Below are 27,846 nucleotides of genomic sequence, written 5' to 3'. Positions count from 1 at the left end.
ACCAGCCAGACTCTGACTGCTTGCCAATCTAACTGGTTAAAAAACAACCCTAGATTTCCTATCTTCCCTTGCAGCTCAGGGAGGGGCCCCTGGACAGAGTTCTGGTCATCAGGTTGTACACAGAAGAGGGCAGTGTCTGGTCTTAAATAGAGAGGCCAAGTCTTGTGGGGAAGAGCTCTTTGCCTTTGTATTCACTCTGGAATGAAGACAGAGGCTGCAGGTAGATGGTCACCTGGTGTTCAGGGGATGACAAGAATGAGGGCAGAGATGCCAATGATACCAAGGATGAGAGTGGAAACCTACAGAGAGCACGTTTTGCCGTCTACTCTCCCAGGAACACGAACCACTGGCACATGACCTTGATTTGCTCTTCACAAACTCTTCATAATATAAACTTTCATAAATCAATAATTGATTTAAGGAATCAATGTTCATTTTAAGCATCATTTAATCTAAACATCATTAGAATAAATAACAAGTCACTGGCACAAATTTTCATAAACTGCTTGATAAACTTAAAAACATTTTCTTATTCAAGGTTTTTAATGTCTTTATGTTTTATGGCTGACTCCCTAAAACGGATTGAAAGATAACACCTTCAGCTCTTCTGCCAATTAGAGCAGAAAGATCTTACGGGCATCTGATTCTTTTTTTTTTTTTTTTTATAAAAAATTAAAGTTCTGGAAGACCTCTCAACAAGGCTATTTCATCACATGACTCAGAATGGTGTGCAGTTTAAAATGTGTGGGTTACTTTTACCATGTTTGGATCACAGTTCCCCATAGGTAACTATCATCTCCTTCTCTAGTTTTTCCTTTTAAAAGTTTTTTGTGTCAGCTTCTTGTTGGCTCGAGGGTCATTTCCACCTCAGGCAGCTGCAGTGTTAAACAATGGCCACTGGCTGTTTTTGACAAATGCCCCATGAGAAAAGGAAGCTGTGAGTCAGGTCAAATCAAAGCAAGCCCTTTCTGTGGGGGTTTCCAGGGAACGTCCAGACAGGACACATAGTGATAACTGTTTTAGAGCTGGGCTTTTGGGGGAGGCCCAGGCCTGCTCTGTCTCGTTCTACTTTGGCTGCATTGCTTTTCAAGATTACTGCAGAACTGGGAGAAGACAGTGGGAATTGGGCAAGTTAAAATACCACAAAGCTGCTATTATGGCTATTCAGCCGTTTTTCTTGAACCAATGCTCTTAAGATTGTTGGAAGCCTGTGGTCAATATCCAGAATTCTGAAAAAGTTGATTTTGACTTTTGTTGGTGCTTTCATTTCTACAGGAGGTAACTGTTTTAGATAAATTTATCTGCTACTCCTGCTGATGTCACAATTCCTTTTTGATTCAATAATTTATCCTGGAAAATGTGCATACTGTCCCTTGTCCCATCTGTTTCTCTTATTTCTTTTGAGTGCTGATCGGTATTCCAGTGCATGGATGGTCAACCACCTTTTAGTCACCACTTACTCACCAGGCACCTCAACCACAAAGGCCTTTGCTCTGACATTGGGGCTGTTTCTAATATAACCACCTCCGGGAGCTTCTGGACAGGCGAAAAAGACCAAGGCTGTGTAGGAGAATCAGCCCGTCAAGGCAGTAGGCCGAGTGTGGTCAGCGTCTGACCGTTAAATGGTCTCACCTTGATTCTGAGTTCGAGGCCCTTCAAGACACAGTTCTTAAATGGTTGGAAAGACAGGGTGGCGTGGACTGTCTGTGCCACATCCACAGTGCCATCGATGGGTGAAAATTCCAAGTACTGCAGCAGCGCTTTGGAGCCAGAGAGCTCCGCCTGGAAGCTGAAGTTGAACTTCCCAGTGTTGATAAAGCTGAACTCACACTGGACACATTCATTTAACTCCACCTGTGAGACAGAGAACAGGGTAGTGAAGGCAGACTAGCATTCCCTTCCCTGAGGAAGACAGCGCGGTGGATAATGTTGGGGCGCTAAGGGTCACCAACTTGATGTAGCCAGGTTCCGTATTCCCGCAGGAGCTACGGGTGTGGGCACGGGGTCTCCTCACACCTCCAGAGTAAGATGGCAGCTTAATTCTCAGACCTCCCTCGGCAGTCAAACATCCTTCCTGTATGTTTTACACTCATACAAACATTCTTACCTCTCTTCATTGCCTCCCCAGTCCCCCAAACTTCTAGTAAGAAAAACCTTCGCATCACAGCGACATGAGCCACTTCTGGCATGCTTCTGCTCTGCTGGTCTCCTTCGCACTTGAAACACAGAGATTCAGCTGAAAGTCACTTGTACCACCTTCCCCAGTCAGTGCGGAAAGAGAGAGAGAGAGAGAGCGAGCGAGCGAGAGCGAGCTGGGAGTGGAGGGGCTCTTACACCTCTACCTCATAGAAGTTGACGACGTTGGTCTGGTTAGGAGTCAAGAGCGTGGTGGTGCCAGCCCTGTCCTTGCACTTGACCTCTGCACTCATGGTGTAGCCCTCGGCCTTGACGTTCAGCGTCAGAGGGTGGACTTTCTTTTTCATGTTGCAGATCAAATTGAAGTTCACATCTCCTTCCAGCTTTGGCGTGAAGAAGATATCAATTGGGAACCTGGTTGGGAAACAAGATGGCAGACTAGCTGGTTAGATTAACCCGTTAAAACCTGATAAACAAAAATGTGCCTGCCAGAGGAGCGGACATGTGATGAGAAAAGGTGCCCAAAGGCACTGCAAATTATGATGAACTTGTAAGATGTGCCAGGCCAGGCATCACTCCGGGGATGCAAGCAAACACCAGAGAGCAAGACAAAGAACACAAACACCAGAGCAAACACTAGGGACAAGGACTTCAGATTCTCCACTCACAAGACCCTGCTGTCTAGAGTTGGAAGACAGGTTACGAGGAGTGCACTCTAAAGGGGTCCCCTGGCTGGAGGGCCTCTCTCCCTTCCTCCTGGGAGGGTGCATCCTGAGGTCTTTGCTTTCCTTTACCTGGACAGTGGCGGGATCCAGCCTTCCATAGGACAAACCACCAGGCAGCTGCTGAAAGCTTCAGAGTAGCGAGAGTCATCCTGGATGGCAAAGCTGAAGCCCTGTTCCTCCTTGTTGATGATCTGCACAGTCTCCCTGGCTTCTCGGCCTGGGGAGGAAACATGTGGCCTCAGAGGGGCCTCCTGAGGGACCCCAGATGTCCCATAGGCAGGGGATGCCTACTTCCTTTTTATTTTTTATTTTTTTTGACAGGTAGAGTTAAACAATGAGAGAGAGAGACAGAGAGAAAGGTCTTCCTTTTTTCTGTTGGTTCACCCCAAAATGGCTGCTAAGGCCAGTGCTGTGCCGATCCGGAGCCAGGAGCCAGGTGTTTCATCTTGGTCTCCCATGCAGGTGCAGGGCCCAAGCACTTGGGCCATCCTCTACTGCCCTCCCGGGCCACAGTAGAGAGCTGGACTGGAAGAGGAGCAGCCGGGACTAGAACCCGGAGCCCATATGGGATGCCGGCGCTGCAGGTGGAGGATTAACCAAATGAGCCACGGCACCGGCTCCATCCTTTTTATTTTTTAAATAACTATTTATGGGGCCGGCACTTTAGTGGGTAAAGCCATCTCCTGCAGTGTCAGCATCCCATATGGGTACCAGTTCAAGTCCTAACTGCTCCACTTCTGATCCAGCTCCCTGCTAATGCACCTGGGAAAAGCAGCAGAGGATGGCCTAACTCCTTGGGTCCCTGCACTCATGTGGGAGATCTGGAAGAAGCTCCTGGTTCCTGGCTTCCAGTTGTTGTGGCTATCTGAGGAATGAACCAATGGATGGACTGACTCACTCTCTCTCTCTCTCTCTCTCTCTCTCTCTCTCTCTCTTGCTCACGCTCACGCTCATGCTCTCTGCTATTGCCTCTCTAGAACTCTTTCAAATATTTTGAAAGTCAGAGTTACAGAGAGATTTCTTTCCTTTCCCCTTCCAAATTTCTCAGGCTTTGATACCTTTCTGCCTTCTGTTTGATCTGCACGTGACCTTTCTCCCACGGGGAGATTTCAGGTCTTCTGTCTAGAACTTGACTTCATCAGTTGCCTGCTCTGCATGCCCGTCCTGCCCTGGTCATAGGTCTGGGCTTCCAGTGATGCTGTTTTCTTCCCGTGCTCTTTCAGACTCAGGAATTGTAACATATTCCTGAATTCCTTGATGGGGCTTCACCCTCCTTGGTTCAACCCTTTAATTGCTTACCTCTCTGTAAATAATCCTTGCAGTGAATTCTTTTGAATTTGACCTTGGGTATGCAACGAGTTCCCTGTGCAGAGCCCTAATACATTTACTCTTACTACTTTGTTTTTCCTTTGGCTATTGAAGAACATCTACTTTCCCACCTAAACTCAATCCTTTTGGGATAAAGGTTGCTGGATTAAGTAAAAAAATTTTTAGCATATACAGAGATGTCCCAAATATTGCATGGACCATAATTACACTGAAAATGATTCAGTTTTACCTAAATTAAAAACTGTTCATCCTGTATTTTATTTGGCAACCTTAGCTAGGATTCTAATTGGAACGTGATGAAATTTGCACCTAATATTGGGAGAACTGACAAGTGTTCAGCTCTTGTTTGGGAGCATTTTAATAATACTGTACTTTTCTTTTAAAAAAGCATATTTATTTTCACTTATTTGAAAGGCAAAGTGAAGAGAGATCTTTCAACCACAGTTCACTCCCCAAATGCCTGCAACAGTCAGGGCTGGGCCAGGCAGAAGCCAGGTACTAGAAACTCGATCCGTGTCTCCCATGAGGGTAGCAAGAACCCAAGTACTTGGGCCATCGTCTGCTGCCTCTCTGTGTGTAAATTAGCAGGAGGCTGGACTGGAAGTGGGGGTGGGTGGGACTTCATCTCCGGCACTCGGATATAGGATGCTGGTGCTCCAAGTGCTGGGTTAAACCACTCTACCATAACGCCTGCCCCAAGGTCCTGTGTTTTCTTGCTACATTTATTAGAGATTGTAGGTTTTGCCAATATTAAATGGATTTGTTTCTGTTTCTAGATGCTTCTTGCTAAAATATGAAAAACTATTGATTTGTGCATATTTGTTTTACATCCAACTGCCTTGTCAAATTATCTTGTTGATTCTAGTAATGTGTTACTTTTCTCTAGAATTCTTTAAGTTTTATGTGTATAAAGTCATTAGTAACAGCAAAATAAGATCATTTTTTCTCGTTTCCCCCAACGTTTATGCCAATTATTCCATTTTGTTGTTTTATCACATTTGCTAAACTCTCAAAATGCTCAATAAGTATTCTTGCCTAATGCCTCATTTTTAAAAAGATTAATTTTATTTGAAAGACAGAGCTACAGAGAGAGGTAGAGGCAGAGAGCAAGGTCTTCTATCCTCTGGTTCACTCCCCAGATGGCTGCAACGGCCAGAGCTGCACTGATCTGAAGCCAGTAGCCAGGAGCCTCCCCTGGGTCTCTCACGCGGGTGCAGGGGCCCAAGGACTTGGGCCATCCTCCATTGCCCTCCCATGCCATAGCAGAGAGCTGGATCGGAAGAGGAGCAGCTGGGACTAGAACTGGCGCCCATATGGGATGCCGGCGCTTCAGGACAGGGCTTTAACCTGCTACACCACAGCGCTGGCCACCTAATGCCTCATTTTAATTGAAGTAGTCCTAATGGCTTATTTTTTAAAGATTTTAAAAATTTGAGAGGGCCAGCACCGCGGCTCACTAGGCTAATCCTCCACCTTGCGGCGCCGGTACACTGGGTTCTAGTCCCGGTCGGGGTGCCAGATTCTGTCCCGGTTGCCCCTCTTCCAGGCCAGCTCTCTGCTGTGGCCAGGGAGTACAGTGGAGGATGGCCCAAGTGCTTGGGCCCTGCACCCCATGGGAGACCAGGATAAGTACCTGGCTCCTGCCATCGGATCAGCGTGGTGCGCCGGCCGCAGCGGCCATTGGAGGGTGAACCAATGGCAAAGGAAGACCTTTCTCTCTGTCTCTCTCTCTCACTGTCCACTCTGCCTGTCAAAAAAAATAAAAAAAAATTTTATTTGAGAGGCAGATTTACATACACACACACATACACACACACACAGAGAGAGAGAGAGAGAGAGAGAGAGAGAATGAATATCTTTCATTTGCTGGTTTACTTTTTCACTCCTCAAATGGCTATAACAGCCAGGGCTGGGCCAGGCAGAAAGCAGGAATCTGTAACTCCAGGCAGGTCTCCCATGTGGGCAGCAGGGAGTACTTGGGCCATCATCTGCTGCTTAACGTGCATAAGGTCTCATGCACATTGGCAGGGAGCTGGGGGACTTGAACTGACGCCCATATGAGATGCCAGCTTTACAGGCAGTGGCTCAACCTGCTGCACTACAACGTTGGTTCCTCTACTGGCTTATACTATACTAACATTTGCCTCTTGATTTTGGTTGCTATTTAACTTTTTCTTTCAATCCCTATTGTGCTGTTAGAGTATTGTTATGAATGTCTGCTAAGTTTTGGCAGTTTGCCCTTTCAGAACATATTAATATGACCACAGGGTTGTTCTTTTTTAGTCTATTGAGGTAATGATTATATCAAAACACACATGTTTGCATTCCTGGATTAAACTGTTTTTGCTATTACTCTTACGTTATATCGCTTATCAGTTCAAACTTTAGTAAATGTCATAATTCCTCCATCCCCATGTGTATTAATATGAGAAATATGAAAGGGATGTACATTCAACTGCTAACATTGATTTCCTTTGATGGAGAGGGAAGGATGAGACAGATGGGGAGATTTTAAACTATTTTTTTCATACAACACCATACAAATTGACTTACTATAAATTGTTTATAAATAAAAGAGCATACCATTCTTTAATAAATAAAAAAGCAAAGGAATGTTCTCAGAATTATCTGGTTTTAGTTATATTCTACCCCCACCCCCACTGTGAGGATGATGCAGAGGGCTACACGGGGACCTGACCATCACCTCCTTTATACCCTTGGGTCCCTATTCAAGTGTCACCTCCCCAGTGTCCACTGCATGCCTTATCCCTCCCACCCTGCTGTATTCTCCTCCAGAGTGCTTGTCCCTATCTGACACACTATGTAGTGTACGTATTTTTTGGTGGTCTACCTCCTGTTACTAGAATGCAAACAGCACGAGTGTAGGAACTCGGTGCTTTATCCCAGTGCATTTCCAACCCAGAGAAAAGTGCCTGTGCCGTGCTGTGGCTCAATGATGTTTGTTGAATTCAATAATATCAAGAACTCTGACCGTGGTGGATCAAGAAGCATACGACACGCTCATAATGCGGGGGCACAGGCAGAAAGGACAGGGCTGACGCAGGACTTGAAATAAACGGTCTGTCCGGGACCTGAAGGAACCTGCCAAGTAGGCTCTTTACCCAGGCTCTGGTATTTCCTTAGGTTATTAGTGTGTGAGTTTAAAAGACGTTTGATTGAAATTAGACTCAAAGTAAGTATTTTATGGTTTTCTAGAAAGTGGTAGGCTGACATATTTCTGATGTGCTTGTGGAAGGCACCAGGAAAAGCTCCCCACCCAAGTCTGCTGCTGGAGCTCAGGTCACAGCGCCTCCTAACAGAAACTGACAGGGCAGCCTACTGCTATGGTTTGGAGAGAAGTTGGGATGCTGAGAGTCCCCCGAAGGCCCATATGTCAAAGGCTTGGTCCCTAAGGTGGCTCTGTTAAGAGGTGGTAGATACTTTAGGAAGTGGAGCCTAATAGGAAGCCCTGAAGGTCACTGGGGGCGTGGCCTCGGGTGGTAGGTCTCCGGTCATCTCGTAAGTTCTCACAAGAAGGTTGTTAGAAAAGACTGCGCTTGTACTCATGTACCCTCTGCTTCTGGCTGATGCTTCCCCTGCATGCACTCTGCCACGGCCAGCCTCTGCCCTCCTTAGAGGCCAAACCAATGGTGCCACCCAATCTTGGACCTGGATTTCCAAAACTATGAGCTAAATAAATATTTTTCTATTTACTTTTTTTTTTGACAGGCAGAGTTAGAGAGAGACAGAGAGAAAGGTCTTCCTTTTCCATTGGTTCACCCCCCAAATGGCTGCTGTGGCCAGCGCTGCGCCGTCCGAAGCCAGGAGCCAGGTGCTTCTCCTGGTCTCCCATGCGGGTGCAGGGCTCAAGCACTTGGACCATCCTCCACTGCCTTCCCGGCCACAGCAGAGAGCTGGACTGGAAGAGGAGCAACCGGGACAGAATCCGGCGCCCCGACCGGGACTAGAACCTGGGGTGCAGGCGCCACAGGCAGAGAATTAGCCTAGTGAGCCATGGCGCTGGCCCATTTTTCTACTTACAAAGTTAGTTCCCTGAAATATTTTGCTGCAGTTAGGAAGATGTAATATACTTACCGATGAGGAGAGCACTGAAGTTGAGGTGTGACTTGTCAAGAGAGATGAGCGGGTCAGTGGTTTTGCCTACCAGCAGGAAGGGGACTGAGATATTGTGTTCAGGGATTAAGAAAGTCCATAATGCCTCTGTGATGTCCAGATGGAGAGGTATGAACTGGAACACAATCTAAGAAGACAATTTGGAAGAGAGCCGTGAGAGGCACTTCAATTTCCAGGCTCCCTGTGCTCGGGGAGACTTGCCAGCCCGAGGGCCATGGTGGCTGACAACACCAGGTAAGTGTTATCTTTCTGCAGTCTCAGTAAGGGCATAAATGCATGGCTGTGCTGGCAAATCAACATGTTTGTCCTGCCCACATGCCCTTCGAAGGGAGTCTGCCCCACTGCAGCCTCTGCTGGCTGTTGTATTTTGTGCCATGTCTCTGGATAGAATGGTGGTACTGCAGTAGAAAGGAAACTGAAGAGTTGGCACTATCCCAAAGACAGACAATCCATGTGTTTGTTAAAAGCTTCACACGTAGCCCGACACAAGATGATGAGCAGGGCCAAAGAGATTTTTCTTCTCACAGATTTGGAATCAGAAATAAAATGGCTAGGCCAGTTGGCAGTGGAGCTGGCGGGCAGGGATATCATGGAGTTGAGCTGGAGCCTGGCAAGCCAATATCCATTTGCTAAGTGAGGTTACAGGGCAAATGAAAAATAAGCGAATAAATGAGTGAGAACTGGTCAGTAAAAATGGAATGGAGTAGATGGGTAGAGAGAAGCAGAGAGATCTAGAATCAAAGTTCAGTCTTAAAATGCTGCCGCCCCGCCCCCCTTGAGGTTGCTAGAATGAGTTTCTTTGTGATTGATCCATCAGGACTTAATGGAAGAACAATCATATTTGGCCAGGAAGGAACTAGATGGGTTTAACATGCAGGTTGCAGGCCATGCCACGATGATGCAGGGGCAGAATTCTGGAGATGTGTAACATTCAATGACACCACTGTCCCCCAAAGACCAGCAAAAGATCATGGTCTCTGCAACTTGTTCTCTAGGAATTGGGCAGCATCTTTGATACAATTCTGGGGCCCACTTCCAAATAGGATCCTCTCTGTGTTGGACCCATTTCCTAGATTCTGTCATGCTGAACCAGATGGCCTTCATACTGACAACATGCAGAGGTCAAACTCAAGTAGAGAGTCTACAAACATTTATTGTTCAGTTTGGGAAGTGCTGAACAATTTTGAACTAGCTACCAACGTGAAGACAGGGTGATTGATGCAAAAATTTGGAACTTTTGCTTCTCAAGAAAAGTTTGGGAGAGTTGGTCACCCTGGGCCCACTTGTCTGGGTGATGATCACCTGCCAAACAGGTGTGGTACCCAGGGTTCCCTGTCATTGTCCCCTTGGTCTACTTTATTCTTGTGTAACCTTTCTGAAGGCATCTGAATTCAGACCTTTTGTTTGATAGATTTATTTCTACTTCCAAGAGTCTCTGCGGAATTGACTTCACGTGGAACCCACTGATCCTTCTGGCCAGCAAAATCATATTTCTATAGGTTTTACCCCACCCCTTTAAATTACTATGTAAACATTTCAGACTAAGCCAAGGGACATGACTCCATTACCCTATCTTGCCCTTTGGCCTAAGTAAAAATAAACCCTTATCTTTTCACAGTTGTCTTTACTTCAGGCTACTGCATGGGTCCCAGAGTCCCCAGGCACTGATGTCTGATTACACCTTGCTGCTGGAATATTCTCCAGTTTTAAAAACTGCAAATCCTAGAGCTCTCTCTTCCGTGGCCAGCCAAGAGCCCTTAGGTTATCTTGTTCATCAGGGTTGCCAAATGCATATGGTGGACACCGGCAAATACTTGCTGAGTGATGAGCGCTTCGTTGGGGCTCTCTGACTTCACCTGCTGTCTATGACACACTTGCTGTGCAGAGACAGCCAGGATGATCTCAGTCCTGGGTTGAGGGCTCATTGGCACACACCTCAGCCTTCTTCTCGGGGTGGATGAAGCCCTTCTCCGTGAGGCACGTGAAGGCCGGAGGGTTCTGCAGACTCTCCTGCTCCTCAGAGATCCAGAAGAAGGAGTAGGTGCTATTGGTCAGGTTCAGGATTGTGAAAGTCCTGGCCAAGGGAAGATGAAGGACAGCAGAGAGTGAGAGAGGGGATTAAGGATTAAGAGAATTTGCATGAAACCTGGCCCGAGTACAGTGCCCAATCCGAGAATGAGAACTGCTCTGAGTATTTTGTCACTATAGAAATGAAAAGTCCACCCCATCTGGGGATCCAAAGGAGGGCTAGGGTTCTCTGGACTTGGGGGAACAATTCTGCCAAAGGCCTGTCTGCCCTGGTTACCTACTGTGGTCCAGGGTTATAGCTTTCTGTCTTCCCTCATCTCGCCAATGTCACAACTGAGAACACAGAATAACCTGAATGTTCTCAAAATTCAGCCTTCTAAGTAGGGTATCAAGCCTAGCTTGTTTCTCCGAGTTCTTCCTCTGAGTTTGTCAGAAACAGTGACTGCTACGAATTTAGCTGATGCACATCAAAGCAACTCACCGGAGATTCTTGCCTCCTATGCCCACACTAGTGAACTCAATCACCCGGGTGTTTGGATCCAGAGGGGCAGCCCCAGATCCTCGGAGCTCTGGGTTGCGCCGATGACCACTGATGTAGTCGGAGTCCTTCAGGTCGAAATGACAGACAGGCAAGAAGCTCCGCCCTTTTACTACTAGGACTGGACCTTGCATTCCAGGGGGCAGATTGGGAATCCTGAGGAGACATGGTTATTTTTATTTCTGCTTTGTTTTGTAAACAGTTATTATTTTCTTTTTAAAAACTAATCAATCAATTAATTAATTAGAGAGGCAGATAGACAGAGAGACACAGAGAGCTCCTTTCTGCTGGTTCTCTTCCCAAACACCTGCTTCTAGTTGCTGAAACTGGGATCCAGAAACTCTATCCAGGCATCTCATGTGAGTGGCAGGAACCCAATTACTTGAGCCATCAGTGCTGCCACCCAGGGTCTGCATTAGCAGGGAGCTGGAGTCAGGAATGGAGATGGGACTCAGACTCAGCACTCTGTTATGGAGTGTGGGTGTCTCTAACTGCTAGGACAAACATCTGCTCCAATTGCTGCTTTTTTAGTTAGCTGGAGATGAGTGTTATAACCACCAGAATGTGAGGAGAGGCTGGTCTGTCTTGGTCAACAACATCACCTCAACACCTTGATCAGTACATGATAGATAGTGGGCATTTGTGAATTGCTGAGTGGGTGTATGCATGAATAGGCTACACATGAGGGGTTTGAATTTGGGTTCCTTCTATGGACCTAAGCACGAATGCAAGTTGATTCCTCCATCAGTGGTGAGAAAAATCTCTGCTGTAAAATGAGGGACACTCTGGGCCCTCTCACAGGCGTTCAGTGGGATTTAAAAGTAACCTGGAAATCCTTAGAAAAGCATCCTGAGCTCCTTGGAGAAGGCAGCCTGGGTATGAGCAGACTCCTAGGACCAAGGTGAGCTGGCCCAGGTATGGAGGAGTCTCTGGGGTGTGACTGTAGGGGCCTCAGGAGGCTCTGACAGCTCTTGTAGGCTCTGCTACCCTGCGGAATTCCTCTGCAAGGTATCAGTTCCCCCAGAGCAGTTCTGGGAGAGGACACCACATGAGGGACTTTCACTGTCAGATGTCATGAGACAAGGTCTTCTCTCTCTGGGCCTGGGCAGCATGGATTCCTCACTTACCATATACCAGGCCCAGAGCCAGTCCCCTCCTCCACATACTCAATGTTTGCAGAGCTCATTCTATGCCAGGCACTGTTCTGAGTTCTCTGTTTGAATGAACACATTTAATCTTCCCAACAATTCCACAAGAGGGGTGCTGCTATTTGCATATTATAGATAAGGAAATCAAGCCTCAGGAACGTCAACTTGGGCAACTGCCCAAGTTCATGCTTCCCCAGGGCTTAGAACCCATTGAGCTGTCAACTGCTTTCTGTTGCTTGGTGGACTCCCACACGTGGCTGGGAGAGGGGAAGTAATGCAGATGCAGGGGGAGCCTCTGATGAGTAAAAGATCACACTCTCCTTGTTCCCCAAAGCTGGCCAAGCCTAATCTCTCCAAACAGAAAAGTGACCATCAGGGGCTCTGGTGGGGTCTAGGGTTGGAAAGAATGGTGGCCAGGGATGGGACAGAAGATGGGTAAGGGCTGTAGAGTCCCACCCCCAGATTTCCTTACTGGCAGTAAAGGGTGCTCTCGAAATCGCCAGTGTCCAGGGGGGAGAATTTCACTTTGAGCTTCTGAGTCTTCCCCACAGGCACGACGCCTGCGGAGGGCTCCACGGAGAAGGGCGAAGGAGAGCCTTCTGTCCAGTGGTCCACGCTGCTGTCCAGAGTGCTGCTCGAGCGTGGCGTGATTTGACTAAGCTGATCTTTCTGAACAGAACCTGGAGGCAGACGGCAGGTGGGGCACAATCTGCACTTGCAGTGAGGGGGCAGGTGGTAGGGAGGCAGCCCATTCACAAGTCCTTAGGGACCCTCGGTGTGGTCTGCAGGCTAACCCTTCCAGCAGGTGTATTCAACCTTGGGCACTGGGTGGGAGGAGGCCTTGGCTCACATATCTCATGGGACACTCAGGAAAAAGATTTTTACTAACTCCATAAGGTCCCCAGATTGGTTTCATTTAGATCAAGAGGATGGGTAAGGAAGGTGCCCTAGCAGGATGGGCTGTGAACACACTTTTTGGGGCTCATTATTCTAAGGAGGGGTTTAAAATCTGGGGGCCTACAGACAAGACCCTTCTACTGATGGTGATTCGGCTCAGGCCCTGGGTTTTACCTGCTGTTGCATTTACCTTGGTTTCCTGGCATTGCAAAGCTGACTGCCTTTGCAGCATCTTCAGAGACCCAGCTGAATTCTAGCTGCACGCGTCCTGAGTTAGCCAGGTCAAGCCTGCAAACCAACCAGGGAGTAGAACTGAGGAAGGCACGGCAAGTGATTTCTGTCCTGTCTGGGTATCACCTGTCCTGTTACTTTGTTTTTTGAAGGCAAGTCACTTTGTTTCTTAAATCTTTTTTTTTAAAGGCAATTTTTAAGCAACTGTATCTGAAACCATGCATTTGGTATACTAGCTATATTTCCTTTTAAGATGACACCTAAAAGATATATGTTGCTACAAAAATTCCATATTAAAAGTAAAAATATGGAAATGTTTAGCACTTAAATCACTTTGTACGTGGCCAACATCCTATGCAATGAGTTCTGCATTGGCATCAAGGCAAGCTGAAAAGTTTCCATAAGACGAACAGAATCTCTGACAGTTTCTCTCTCTGGTACAAATCACTTGAGCCCTCCCTTCCTGAACCATCTCCCATCCAGAACAGCGTCTCTGTGGTCAGAAGTCATCTGACCCCTGCCTGTGACACTGTCGCCGACTGAGACACACACTTGGGTTTTAGTTGCTTCTAACTCAAATTCTGAATCAGCAGAGGCTTTTCTTGCCTCAAATTTCCCTGCGTTAAGACAAGAGTGTGGAGATGGGAGCCTTTTCACTGTTAAATGTGATCACAGTCATAGCAGGAAGATGAGGCCTTCATACAAGAAAATGATGGTGTTAGGGAAAAACTTCCTGGCTTTTGGAGAGTGGTGAGAGCTGGGATGTTTGGGTGGTGGGTAGAAGCAGGCTGGAGATGCAGAGGTTAGACGTCTATTATCCAATCCATGCAGGGATACCTGAAATCAAGGGGGCTGACCATGTGGGCTTGTGTTTATTGTGTGACTCTTTAATACTAAAGATAATTTTAAAAAGTGGATAAATCTCAGTGGCACAGAGTACTTTCCTTTTTTCTTTTTTTTCCCCTTAATTTATTGATGGAGAAAGGGAGGGAGGAAGGAAGGGAAGAAGGGAGGAAGGAAGAGATAGAGGGAGAGAAGGAGAGAAGGAGAGAGTCTCTCCCATGCATTCTAGAGTACTTTTCATAAGACTTCTTGGTTTAGGGAAGTGGCTGGAAAACAATTTTATACAGAGCTAGATAATAAGGTTTTTTTTGGCTTTGTGTGCCATTAGGCTTCTGTAGCAATGACTCAATGCTGCTTTTGTGGAAGCATGGGCATGGTTGTTTGCCAAGAAAACTCAATTTTTTTTTTAAAGGCCATAGCTTGGTGACCCCTGCTTTGGGGGAAACGACCATCAGGAGAAGATCCCACTCCATGCCTCTATCTTATGGTTCTGTAATAACTTGAGAGGACACTTAAATGCAAACCGTGGAACTGGCCGTGGTTTCCATTTCTGCCCTTGTGATGCTGCCCTCCCCGCCCCGCAGACCCTTCCTTCTCGTATCTCCAGCTGGCTTCCTCCTATCTGTCCTCCAAAACTCAGCTGGGCACCACCCTGGCCGGGAAGCTTCCCTGACCCTCTCTCTCCAGATCTTGGTCTGCATTAGGTCCTCTTTCCCTGCATGCACATGGCGTCATGCTGCAATCGACAATTCACAGAAGACAAACGGGACTCTGAACCGACTTTCTAGCTCTGTTCCCCTGGGAACTTGAGAAAGGAGAAAAGCCAGTTTTATTGTCAGGAAACGCTATTGTAAAAATCACCTCTATTGGTCAATCACATGTGGACTGGAAGAGCTGGGATTATCTGGAGGGAAGCCATACTTTGGGGTTCTCTGAGTATGGTGACTGCTGTATTTGGACTCACTCTCTGCAAGGACCATGGAGAGGATTTCTTGGAGTGGCTATGAAAAATGTTGGCTTCTTTAGGGAGCTTCTAAATGGATCTCAATGTTTCGCTGGACTAACACGACACTGGCACACGCTACACAGATGAGATGCCTGCAAGGTGCCGTCAGAGACATTGAATATTTGATGACAAGTGGATGAAGGATGGAACGGAAGGGCTTCTCTGACTAGTGCTGTGAGGATTTTGGTGACGTACTCAAATACTCGGGTCTGGTAAACCAGCGTCTCCTTAAAGCACACGTCATCCGTTTGGCACTGGTATGAGGCGAAATCCACGTTGGCGCTGATCTGGAGCTGCAGGTCTCGGTAGTTTTCCTCCAGAACGGAATGGGCAGGTTCAGGATCCGTCTCTATCACCTGCAACAGAGGCAGCCGGATGCTGAGTCGCGTAGAGACACTGCCTCACGGCAGTGATGGGGAGCGTGGCACTGCTACCCACGCGAATTCACACCACCCTACAAACTCCAGCTCCAGAATAAGGGATTCAGGCCAACACGCAGTGACTCACAGGGTGGGGAAGGAAGAATCCGAGTAGCAAAGAACGCTGAGAGCACCATGTCTGCAGGCACTGGGTTTTGGGACCAGATGGACTCCAGAAAAGATAGAAGAAAGAAAACCACCACATTAGGACTGATACTGATGAGACAGAAAACAAACCTAAAACAGAGAGGACCAGCACAATTAGTTATGTGGAAAGATTTAAAAAAATCTGTTGTGAGACTGGTCAAGAAAGAGAAAATGCAAATAACTAATATTAGAAATAAAAGGGGGGGCTGGCACTGCGGTGTAGCAGGAAAAGCTCTGCCTGCAGGCTCGGATGTTCACTGCTGACCGGCTCTCTGCTGTGGCCTGGGAAAGCAGAAGATGGCCAAAGTGCGTGGGCCCCTGCACCTGCGTGGGAGACCTGGAGGAAGCTCCTGGCTCCTGGCTCCATATTGCCTCAGCTCCAGCCATTGGGGCCATTTAGGGAGTGAACTAGCAGATGGAAGACCTCTCTCTCTGTCTCTGTCTTTATAATCCACCTTTAAAATAAATAAATACATCTTAAAAATAAAAAGGGGGCATTGCCACCACTCCTACAGATTTAAACAGATAACAATAAAATGGTATAACTAATCTTATAAAACATACATGAAAACTTAGTTGAAGGGTAAATTCCCAAGGAAATAATTTAATCAAATTGATAAAAGAGCAAATGAGAAACCCTGAAAAGTCTTATTATGATAAAAATGTAAAGAAAACCATAAAGAGCCCTCTTGCCATCAAAGAAAATAAATAGTAGTAAAAATACATTAAAGAAAATCCAAATCCAAATAAGTAGATAAACCTTGCAAATGGAAAGGACAAATTAATATTATAAAATCATTAATTCTCCCTAAACTGACCTATAGAAGCAACCAAATTTCAATTAAGTTTCCAGGAGGGGTCTTCACAGTACGTAATGATGAGTTCTAAAATTACATAAGAAAATAAAGGGCCAAGAATAACTGAGACGTTTTAGAACACCCTAGGTAGGAAGGACATCCCCTCTAGATACCAAAGCTGACTATGACGCTGTAGAAGAAACGACGCAGAGTAAAACTGGCACAAGTGTAGACAAACTGACAAGGAAACAGAGCAGAGAGACCAAGAACATTCTAGGGCCATGTAAGATGTCATGATGCACTGGAGTCCTGGCAGACGAGTAACACAGGGGCTAAGAAACAGGACAGGGTGGGCACTGCAGTACAGTGCAAGCTGTTGATTGGGACATCTGCATCCCATGTACGAGTGCCAAGTTCGAGTTCTGGTTACTCTGTGCTTAAGAGCCAGCTTCCTGCTAATGCACCACAGAGGCAGGGGATGATGGTCCAACTGCTTGGGTTCCTGCCAACCACATGGGGCACCTAGACGGAGTTCCTGGCTCCTGGTTTTCGCCTGGTCAAACCCCTGGCTGTTGTGCTATTTGGGGAATGAACTTGCAGATAGAAGATCTCTCTCTCTCTCTCTCTGTCTCTCTCTGTCTCTCTCTCCATGTGTCTCCCTTTCTATCACTCTGCCTTTCAAATAAGTAAAATCTTAAAAACAAAAACAAAAACAAAAACAGGGGGCCGACCCTGTGGCGCAGCAGGTTAAAGCCCTGGCCTGAAGTGCCGGCATCCCATATAGATGCCGGTTCTAGTCCTGGCTGCTCCTCTTCTGATCCAGCTCTCTGCTATGGCCTGGGAAGGCAGTGGAAGATGGCCCCTGCAGCCATGTGGGAGACTCGGAGGAAGCTCCTAGCTTCTGGCTTCGGATCGGCACAGCTCCGGCCATCACAGCCATCTGGGGAGTGAACCAGTGGATGGAAGACCTCTCTCTCTGACTCTACCTCTCTCTCTAACTCTGTCTTTCAAATAAATAAAATAATCTTTAATAAACAAACAAACAAAAACAGGGGCCAGTGCTGTGGCACAATGGGTAAAGCCGCCGCCTGCAGTGTGGGCATCCCATCCCATATGGGCGCCAGTTCGAGTCCTGGCTTCTCCACTTCTGATCCAGCTCTCTGCTATGGCCTGGGAAAGCAGTGGAAGATGGCCCAAATCTTTGGGTCTCTGCATCTGCATGAGAGACCCAGAAGAAGCTCCTGGTTCCTGGCTTCAGATTGGTGCAGCTCCGGCTGTTGCGGCCAATTGAGGAGTGCACCAGTGGATGGAAGACCTCTCTCTCTCTGCCTCTCCTTCTCTCTCTGTGTAACTCTGCCTTTCAAATAAATAAATACATCTTCAAAAACAAACAAACAAACAAACAAAACCTGGGCTGGTGCAGTGGCGCAGCAGGTTAAAACCCCAGCCGGCAGTGCCAGCATCCCCTGGCAGTGCTGGCTGCTTCACTTCTAATCCAGCTCTCTGCTGATGCACCTGGGAAAACAGCAGCAGATGGCCCAAATCCTTGGGGCCCTGCACCCATGAGGGAGACCTGGAAGAAGCTCCTGGCTTTAGATCAGCTTAGCTCCAGCTGTTGCGGCCATCTGGGGAGTGGTCCAGTGGATGGAAGACCTAGCACCCCTGCTTCCCCTGTCTCTACCTCTATCCATAACTGTCTTTCAAATATGAGTAAATAAATAAATAAATACCCCAGACACCTACCCCCAGATTTGGCAAGATTAGTTATATAGACGAAAAATATGCAATGCAACTATATCCTTGCCTCATATCATATATAAAATCCTGGTGGGCCACGGGATTAAATATCCAAAGCAAAGCTCTTACAGTTTAGGCACGTAACTTTCTGTGAAGGAAAGGGTTCAAAAATAACACACAAAAGGTAATAATTATAAAAGGAGAATAAATTAGACTATGCTAAAATTAAAAACATTTCTGTTCATCAAGCGATACATTAAAGAAAGTGGAAAGGTAAGCTATTTAGTTGGTGAGGGTATCTGTAGACAAATGCTGCCAACAGAAGAGTATATCAAAAAGAAAACAACTCATACTAAGGACAAGCATCGTCATCAAAAGGTGGATGCATGCATGAAAAGGTGTTCATGTAAGACATACATGGCACAGCCAGCAGTCGTGTGAAGAAATACTCACGCTCATTAGTGATCAGGGGAATGCAAACTAGATCATAGTGAGGCTCTTTCCCACTCACTCGAATGCTAAGGAAGTCTGACAAGGACAAGCGTCGGAGTGGGTGTGGCTCCATGAGGTCTCTGACTGCAGGAATACACGGTGGTACGGCCACTTTGGAAAAAGCGTGGCATTCATTATCTTGGAAACTGAACATCCACATCTCCTCTGACTCTGCAGCTCCACTTCCAGGACTAGAAACTCTTGCAAACGACCACCATATCATGTGAACAATGCACACAGAAACATGGCCCACAGAATAATCTTCCAAAGAGAAAGGATAAATAGTGGAATTTTATATGGCAGTGAAGTGGATACTCTACAGGCACATGCAGCGATAGGGGCAATCACATGCAATAACCTCCGTACAACGTACAACGAAAGCTAAAAACTACAATTAGGGAAAAATAGAAGCGAAAGGCAAAACCAAAGGGAACGAACAAGACAAGATCACTTCCAGGAGGGAGGGAGAGGGATGGATGGGCTCAGAACCGCACAGGCAGTCAGCGCCTTACTTCCCATGTTGGATGGGGTTTGTTCTCTGTTTATTGTATCATTAAAAAGAAACTAACCATGGCATAAAGAAAAGGGGGATGTGCATTCACCAAAGATGAGATCTTGTGACGAACCTAAGACTGTGACTAATCTCATTCTGGACCAGTGAGAGAACAAAGAACCACTAACGAGAGGAGCCAGGACGCTTCGGAGGGAAAGGCAGAAAGACTCACTCAGCCAGCTGCAAGGCGTAGAGGCTGCAGCTCTCCCAGGGAGGGCGGCCGCCACGGGTGGGACCTGCACGGGTGTGGAAGTGCAGCTTGTTGCTTTTGAAACTGAGGTCAAGTAGGACGAGGGCATTCTTTTTTTTTCCATTACAGAGGGAAATGATGACAAACTGGACTTGCGAGCCAAGGCACCGGGGCACAGGAGGTCTGCTCAGATTTGGGGCTGCTGTGTACACTCACTTTTCGCTTTGCAGTGAAAGTCCCGGGTGTGTTTTTGGGCACATCCACCCACTTGACGGTGCGCATGCGGTCATCCCAGTCAGGGATCTGGTCAGATGGCAGCTGAAACACGATCCTGGAGAGCTTGCACTTGATCCCCATCTTCCTCAGGTTGATGGGCACGTCTGACTTCATGGTCACTGCTATGTCCTTGGCACATCCAGGGTGCAGGTGGCCCATCTGAGGAGGAGCCTGGCATTAGCATTTCTAGGAATTCAATCTTGAGGACTTATGGTACCTGATGATGACCCTCTAGAGAAGGGGTGCAGCCAGAAGTCTTACACACACACACACACACACACACATTGCCTCAGTCTGTATGTGCAGGTTGACTTAAATATGAATAATCAATGTGACTCCTGCACAAGTGAGTGTAGGGAACTAGCAGTTCTCAGAATGTGGTCCTGATGGCCCTTGCGGTTCCCAAGACCTCTTCAGGGAGTCTATGAGTCAAAACTATTTCATCAAAAATGAAAGGTATTATCGGGGCCGGCGCTATGGTGTAGTGGGCAAAGCTGCCACCTGCAGCACTGGCATCCCATATGGGTACTGCTTTGAGACCCAGCTGCTCCACTTCCGATCCAGCTCCTGGATTATGTGCCTGGGAAGGCAACTGAGGATGGCTCATATATTTGAGCCCCTGCACCCATGTGGGAGACTGAAATGACGTTCCAGGCTCCTGGCTTCGGTTTGGCCCATCCCTGGGAGTTGAAGCCATTTAGGGAGTGAACCAGTGGGTGGAAGATTCTCTCTCTCTCTGCCTCTGCCTCTCCCTCTCTGTAACTCTGCCTTTCAAATAAATAAATCAATATTTTTGAAAAAGAAAAATATTTATATAACTTCATTCCAGTTAGAGTAACTATTATCAAACAGACAAAATAACAAATGCTGGTGAGGATGCATGAAAGGCAAACTTTTATACACTGTTGGTGGGAATGTAGATTAGCACAGCCACTTTGGGAAACAGTATGGAAATTCCTTAAAAATCTAGAAACAGAACTGCCATAAAGTCCAGCAATTCCACTACTGGGTATGTATCCAAAAGACATGAAATCATAGCATTGATGAGACACCCAGACCCCCGTGTTTACCGAAGCACCAATCACAACAACCAAGATAAAGCCAAGGTAGCCATGAGCAGATGAATGGATAAAGAAAATATGGCATATTTTTATAATGAAATGTTATTTGGCCATAAACAAAAATAAGTTTCCTGCCATTTGCAGCAAAATGGATGGAACTAGAGGTCATTATGTTAAGTGAAATAAGCCAGGCACAGAAAAGTAAATAGTATGGGGCTGGCGTTGTGGCGCAGTGGTGCAGTGACGCAGTGGGCTAAACTTCTGCCTGCGGTGCAGGTACCCCAAATGAGTGCTGGTTTGAGTCTTGGCTGCTCCACTTCCAATCCAGCTCTCTGCTAATGTGCCTGGGAAAGCAGTGGAGGATGGCCCAAGTTCTTGGGCCCCTGTACCCAAGATCCTGGCTCCTGGCTCCTGGCTTTGGATCAGCTCAGTTCTAGCTGCTGTGGCCTTTTGGGGAGTGAACCAGTGCATGGAAGACCTCTTTCTATGTTAACTCTGTCTTTCAAATAAATAAAATAAATCATTTTTTTTTTTGATGGGCAGAGTTAGACAGTGAGGGAGAGAGAGACAGAGAGAAAGGTCTTCCTTCTGTTGGTTCACCCCCAAAGTGGCCACTATGGCTGGCGCGCTGTGCTGATCCGAAGCCAGGAGCCAGGTGCTTCTCCTGGTCTCCCATGCGGGTGCAGGGACCAAAGCACTTGGGCCATCCTCCACTGCCTTCCTGGGCCACAGCAGAGAGCTAGACTGGAAGAGGAGCAACTGGGACAGAATCCGGCACACCGACTGGGACTAGAACCCGAGGTGCCGGCACCACAGGCAGAGGACTAGCCCAGTGAGCAGCAGTGCTGGCCAATAAAATAAATCTTTTTAAAAAAAGAAATGTACTGTGCTTCATCACTATGTATAATTACTGCTATCAATTTTTTGTTTTAAAAAGTAAACAAAAAGCCATTTTTATAAAAAAGACCATTTATATTAACATGTAATGGTTTCTTATTGTATTTCAAAATGAATAAATGTTTTAAAATGTTCTTACTTTTTAAAAAAAAGATTATTTATTTGAGAGGTAGAGTTATAGACAGTGAAAGGGAGAGACAGAGAGAAAGGTCTTCCGTCCGTTGGTTCACTCCCCAGATGGCCACAATGGCCGGAGCTGCGTTGATCTGAAGCCAGGAGCCAAGTGCTTCTTTCTGGTCTCCCACATGGGTGCAGGGGCCCAAGCATTTGGGTCATCTTATACTGCTTTCCCAGGCCATAGCAGAGAGCTGGATCGGAAGAGGAGCAGCTGGTACTAGAATTGGCGCCCATATGGGATGCTGGCACCGCAGGTGGAGAATTAACCTACTGTGCCATGGTGCCGGCCCCATGTTCTTACTTTTCATTTTAAATATGGTAAATATTAGTAAGTATAACCCACATAAAGGAAAGTTCTCTGAAGTCTCTCAGAAGTAAGAGTATAAAGGATGGGCTGGCACAGGGGGTAAAGCTGCCTCCTGCAGTGCCAGCATCCCATATGAGCACCCAGGTTTGAGTCCTGACTGCTCCACTTCCAATCCAGCTCTCTACTATGGCCTGGGAAAGCAGTAGAAGATGGCCCAAGTCCTTGGGCCCCTGCACCCACGTGGGAGACCTAGAAGAAGCTCCTGGATCCTGGCTTTGGATCAGCGCAGCTCCAACCGTTGCAGCCATTTGGGGAGTGAACCAGCAGATGGAAGATCTCTCTCTCTCTCTCTCTCTCTCTCTCTCTCTGCTTCTATCCCTATCTCTCTGTGACTCTGCCTTTCAAATAAAAAAATAAATCTTCAAAAAAAAAAAAAAAGAATATAAAGGAGTCCTAAGACCAAAGAGTTTGAGAATTGAAGTTACTACAGATTTGGGAAATGCTACTTGGTCTGTAGACTGAAATCAATTATGATTTAGCACACGTAAACACTACATAGACATACCCATGTATATGGTTTAGCATGCATAAACATCACACACACACATATATATATATATATATACACTGTATATATAACAGTTCTACTATGTCTTTGACATAAAAACATTCTCTCTCTTCTGGAAAGTAAGGGGAAAAGAAAGCTCAGTACTTCACAATGAACACATGCATGTCTGTGTGTATATGTAAATAAATGGATAACAAAAATTTCTGTCTTCCTTGACTAACGCAGATCATGTTCAAAAGTAATTTTCCCTAGTAGTTTACATGGTCTGTTTCCTCATGGGTAAAATGCAGGGAGCAGTAGTATTTACCTCATAGGGTTGTGTCAATCAATGACTTAGTCAAGTTCATGGGAACCCTGCCTGGCATGCAGTAAGCACCCGGCTTACACTAGCTATAACTCAGGACCATGTTGGGGCTGGAATATGTCAAGGGGTTAAAATGAGCTGCCTGTCTGCAGGAAACAAGATTTATTCCTGATAGCATGCAAATCTTTAAGGGTGACGAAGGGGACAACCATGCTTGCTACATCCCCTAAAGTTCCATGAACAGACTTGGTGGCAGTGTACAGAGCAGGGAGCAGTGAATTTATCTGGCTTTGGTCAGTAATTCATAAAATGTGTTTTGGGAGATGCGAAAAGAAGCGTTAGAAAATTTCAGGTGGAACGAATTTAACGAGGAATTAGTGGGCTCAAGGACACTGTGGATCTTGAAGAGAAAGATGGGACATTTTCAAAATCTCAGGTGTCCACCAGACCCACCACCCCCATTTCAGTGTTTGGTGAAGAACACACAGCTATGTGGACACAGAGCCAAACTCCAGGGTCAGAAGACTGGGACCTGGACTTCCCCAACCTCTGCCTAACAAGTCTCAGCACAGGTCATTCTCGGCTCTTCTTCTTTTGGGCTAGGGGGCACACAGCGTCCTCCAGTGCCAGGTCTGAGTGAGGGATCCTTCACGGGCTGACTCCCAGGTCAACATGCACCCACCCCACTCCATGCATTCACGGGACCAGGCTGATATCAGATGGGAGTTGGGAATACAAGCAAGGCTTTGACTTACTTGTGGGGAGAAAGACACTGTCGCTAAAAGAGGCCATTCGAACCGTATCACGTTCACTTGGCTGTGATTGGTAATTGTGAAGCTCACATTATAGCTGTTTCCAATGTGGCAGTCTCCAAACTGGATGTGGTCCACCAGGGCAGCTAGGGGTTAGAATCAGAGGGTGGTGAGTCTTCCCTGGCCTCTCTGAAGGCCTGCTTCCCCCGAGGAGGCCATTCCCGATTGATACTGTGCCTCCCTCTCACACAAATCTTCTCTCCAGGGATGGCTGTGGAAAATCTGGAGCCTTTGGAATGCTGACTAGTTAAGATTTTCTCTCCAAAGGAATCTATCCATCCATCCACACACCCATCCACCATCTACCTTAGCCCTCACTTCCATTTGTACAAGAGAATTGGTAGGCCCTCAACCTCACTTATTAATTGTTAATTAATAAAAATAATTTATTATCTATTAGTGAGACAATACTTCTAAGTGTTAGGGTGGCCAGGTAAAATACAGGAGGCTTGGTTAAGTTTGAATTACAAACAATGAGTTAGGATGAGCCTGCTCCATGGAATGGTTTTGCATGTATCTATACTAGAAATTATTGATTTTTTATCTGAAATTCAAATTTATTGGGGACTATTGTATATTGACTTGCTAACTCTGGCAACCCTATTATAGCTATGAAATCTGATTTCCACACGAGTTTGCGACTGGCTTCTGCTTGAATGGTGACAAGAGAGCTGGTGGCAGGACTAGAACCTCAAACAGGGTGAAACACCAGATGCGTGGGAAGTGCTGACTTCAGTCTGCGTTGTAGAGAGGCCCATGGTACATTCTGGAAGAGTAAGTAAGCCTCCAGAAAACTGCTGGAGCGTGTTTGTGACTCCCTTCGCAATGACCCGTGACACAGTTAGGGTGTGTAACAAGTGCCTTTTGATAATCACAGTGAAGTAAGTGTTTTCCTACTTCAAGAATATGTCAAGTAAATGAAGAGCTGCACATCTTAAGCTTTGCCCCAGCACAAATCGCCCAGGGTTCTCGTTCAAATGCAGATTAAGATTCTGTAGGTCAGGGTGGGTCAGAAGCTCCCCTTCCTTGCAGACTCCCCGGTGAGGCCATGTCGGGTGTCGGATGTCCTGGGGTTCCCAGACTGCTTGCTCACTGAGTATTGGGGCTGCAGGGAAAAGCTCTCCAAAGCTTCAACGAACCTTGATCCTGTCTAACTACACAAGACCAGTGTTTCTCTTAGGATGTCTAGGATTCATGTTTCTGATGAAACAGACAACGCCGACATAAGCCAGTTACAAGACAGAGACAAAGGAAACTCCAAGGAAGCCTTTCGTCACGGAGATGGAATTCCTGGGTATAAACTACAGGAGCTCCGTAAGAACAGACTTTCTTGTTAATCTCTGTAACTCCAGGGCTCAGTGGGGCGAACACACGAATCAGCGGAGGGGGGGACGCAGTGGCTGAGGCAGGCCTGTGGGCGCATCCCCTGACGAAGAGGAGACGCATCCCTGGATTCTCAGGAAGCTAGCCAGCCTGATGGTAAATTTCATTTGCATTTAAAGTGAGACCCAAGAGTCAATAGTTGGTGCTGCCTCACTGCTGTTTCTCTCACCTGCCACCAAGTCATCCGTGGTGTTTTCCTCAGAGAACTCTATGACCTCAGCGACGTCTGAGGGGTCCTGGCTGCCGGCAGCCACCAGCCCATGAATGTTGTCCAAAGTGACGTCGTCCTCGTAGCCCTCTCCCACCACGTGGACGATGGTCTCCTCGTACTGGTTGTTGACCACAGACAGATGGATGGTGCCTGCCATCCTGCCAGCTTTGTGCGAGTGGAAAAAGACATCAAACTCGGCCGTATCTCCAGGAGAAACCACCAGTGAGGCCGTGTGAGCCTTCTTTGCTGCACAGAAAAGAGGGAAGAGGCCATTTAGAACGAGCCTTGGCTACAGGCAGCTGGTAACGAGACAGGGCACGCATCCTACTCTGGTGGGCCCTGGAAGATCACTAACAAACCAGCTACTGAGACCCACTGCCTTGTGCAAGCACCCACCCCACGCTTACCTTTCTCATTTGGTTTGTTTTCTTCTATGATGTAGATGTAGGAGGTCGTAGGCCTGCCCTTGAGGGAGAAGACTCCTAGTTGGTCCTGCAGGTCAACATGCAGCTGGCAGAAGGAAAGCAGGACTGAGTGTTAGCACTGGCATCCCATACGGGCGCCGGTTCTAATCCCAGCTGCTCCTCTTCCCATCCAGCTCTCTGCTATGTTCTAGGAAAGGAGTAGATGATGGCCCAAGTCCTTGGGTCCCTGCACCCATGTGTGAGACATGGAAGAAGCTCCTGGCTCCTGGCTTCGGATTGGCATAGCTCCTGCCATTTTGGCCAGTGGGAGAGTAAACCAGTAGATGGAAGACCTCTCTCTCTGTCTCTACCTCTCTCTGTAACTCTTTCAAAATAAATAAAATAAATCTTAAAAAAAAAAGAACAAAGTTTATAAGACTTCTGCTTGGGACAGAGGCAGTGTCGAATATTTATGAGAATAATGCAATGGAAAGGAATACTGACAGTTCCACGAGGGATTGCACAAATGGGAATTCCTCAAAGCCAGTGTCTCCCAGGTACTTTGCATTTGTTATCTGATAGTATCACGTTGATCATCCTACCAAGAGGAGCAGAAAAACAAGGCAGGCATCTGTCCCAGTTGGAGAACAGGGATGGTTTCCAGCCCATCGGAAGGAAAATAAGACTAAAGCTACATAACTGATTTTAGGTACGAAAGAGCAGTAGATATTTTTAGAAGGTGGTAATATTTTAGAAGGTAGCTGGTGTTAACATGAACAAAACTGCATAATGTAAAAAAAAAAAAGAACCAAGGGGTGAGCCTCTGGCATTGTGGGTAAGATGCTGCTTGGGATGTCTGCATACCATGTCTGTGTGCCTGGGTTCAAGTCCCTGCTCCATTTCTGATTCCAGCTTCCTGCTAGTGCACCTGGTAGGCAGAGGTGACAGCTCAAGTACTTGGGTCTGGGTCATCCAGGTGGAAGACCTGGATTGAGTCCCCAACTCCTGGCTTCAGCCTGGCCCAGCACTGGCTGTTGTGGGCATTTGGGGAGAGAAGCAGCAGATGGAAGATCTCTGTGTGTCTATCTCTCTCTCTGCCTCTATGCCTTTCAAATAAACAATACATAAATACATTTTTCAAATGAGGCATGAAGAAGAAATAGTGATACCACACAGAAGTTTCTGAGATAAAAATTATATATTTAGAAATAACTTTAAATAAGAAACTAGACAGAAGAATTATATATAAGAATATTTACATAAAAGATCCAAATAAATGGGTGGTACTCCTAAATGCTGTTCCTGATGGAGAGGCCAGAAACCCTAAAGTAGAAATTCTCCCCAAATTATTCATAGGCTACCTAATGGGTTTTTTGAGGAACATTATATAAAATGATTCTCAAGTTCATCTGGGGAACCAGTACACAAACAATGTTAAGGGAAATCACAAAAATAGGGAGTGGACAGGAATTCACTGAACTAGATGTTAAAACATGTTGTAAAGTCACAATACTGGGACAATGCAGGGTAATGGCCAACTAGACAAACTGAACTCAACAACAACAACAAAATACCAGACCAAATACATAAAGAAATTAAAAGCACCAAAGAGCTAAAAAGATAAGCGGGAGTTAAGAGATCAGTTCTCTGAACGCACGGAAGTCCACAAGGGTCAGCTAAGCTTCCTGGGCTGTTCCCTTGCTGGGGCATTTGTCCATCTGGCAGAGGCGGAGGCTTCTGTGCCTTTGGGATCTCTGGGTGCTAAGGGGGCAGAGCCCAGGGCCTGTCAAGGATGGGGGTGCTGTCTTACCTCTGGGCTGGGACCCAAAGGCCTGCACCGTAAGATGAGAGGTGAGCTGGATATTTCTAAATCTATTTGTCATTTACTTCTGAACATCTTTCCAAGTATAATACCCAATACGTGATCAAAAGGTAACCAGGCACGTGAAGAGACAGCACAGTGTGGGCAAGAATGAGAATCAGCGGATATGAGAAGCAGATCTGCAGAAGCTTTCGATTTTGGCTGGGTATGGACTGCAAAACGGCTATGATCACCATGTGCCAGAAATGAAAGCCAAGTCTGACCATTCCAGCAT

General features: G+C 46.7%; 1 protein-coding gene across 11 annotated transcripts in view; it reads right to left on the bottom strand.

Annotated features, from left to right (window-relative positions):
• The window catches only part of HYDIN (HYDIN axonemal central pair apparatus protein), a 421,089-nt gene that overhangs the window by 32,002 nt on the left and 361,241 nt on the right, over window positions 1-27,846 (bottom strand). For all 11 annotated transcript variants that reach the window (XM_051847256.2, XM_051847253.2, XM_070062720.1 and 8 more), the window contains 13 exons: window positions 25,754-25,856; window positions 25,305-25,592; window positions 23,696-23,838; window positions 19,567-19,785; window positions 15,211-15,371; window positions 13,126-13,223; window positions 12,511-12,718; window positions 10,834-11,046; window positions 10,260-10,398; window positions 8,286-8,451; window positions 2,931-3,078; window positions 2,343-2,550; window positions 1,633-1,854 (listed from right to left, as the gene is read on the bottom strand). In XM_051847256.2, the coding sequence (XP_051703216.2) occupies window positions 1,633-1,854; window positions 2,343-2,550; window positions 2,931-3,078; window positions 8,286-8,451; window positions 10,260-10,398; window positions 10,834-11,046; window positions 12,511-12,718; window positions 13,126-13,223; window positions 15,211-15,371; window positions 19,567-19,785; window positions 23,696-23,838; window positions 25,305-25,592; window positions 25,754-25,856 (2,316 nt within the window). The remainder of the gene's footprint in view (window positions 1-1,632; window positions 1,855-2,342; window positions 2,551-2,930; window positions 3,079-8,285; window positions 8,452-10,259; window positions 10,399-10,833; window positions 11,047-12,510; window positions 12,719-13,125; window positions 13,224-15,210; window positions 15,372-19,566; window positions 19,786-23,695; window positions 23,839-25,304; window positions 25,593-25,753; window positions 25,857-27,846) is intronic.

The sequence above is a fragment of the Oryctolagus cuniculus genome, chromosome 18 (assembly GCF_964237555.1).
Source record: "Oryctolagus cuniculus chromosome 18, mOryCun1.1, whole genome shotgun sequence".
Taxonomy (NCBI): Eukaryota; Metazoa; Chordata; class Mammalia; order Lagomorpha; family Leporidae; genus Oryctolagus; species Oryctolagus cuniculus.
This window is presented reverse-complemented; position numbering and strand designations above follow the sequence as displayed.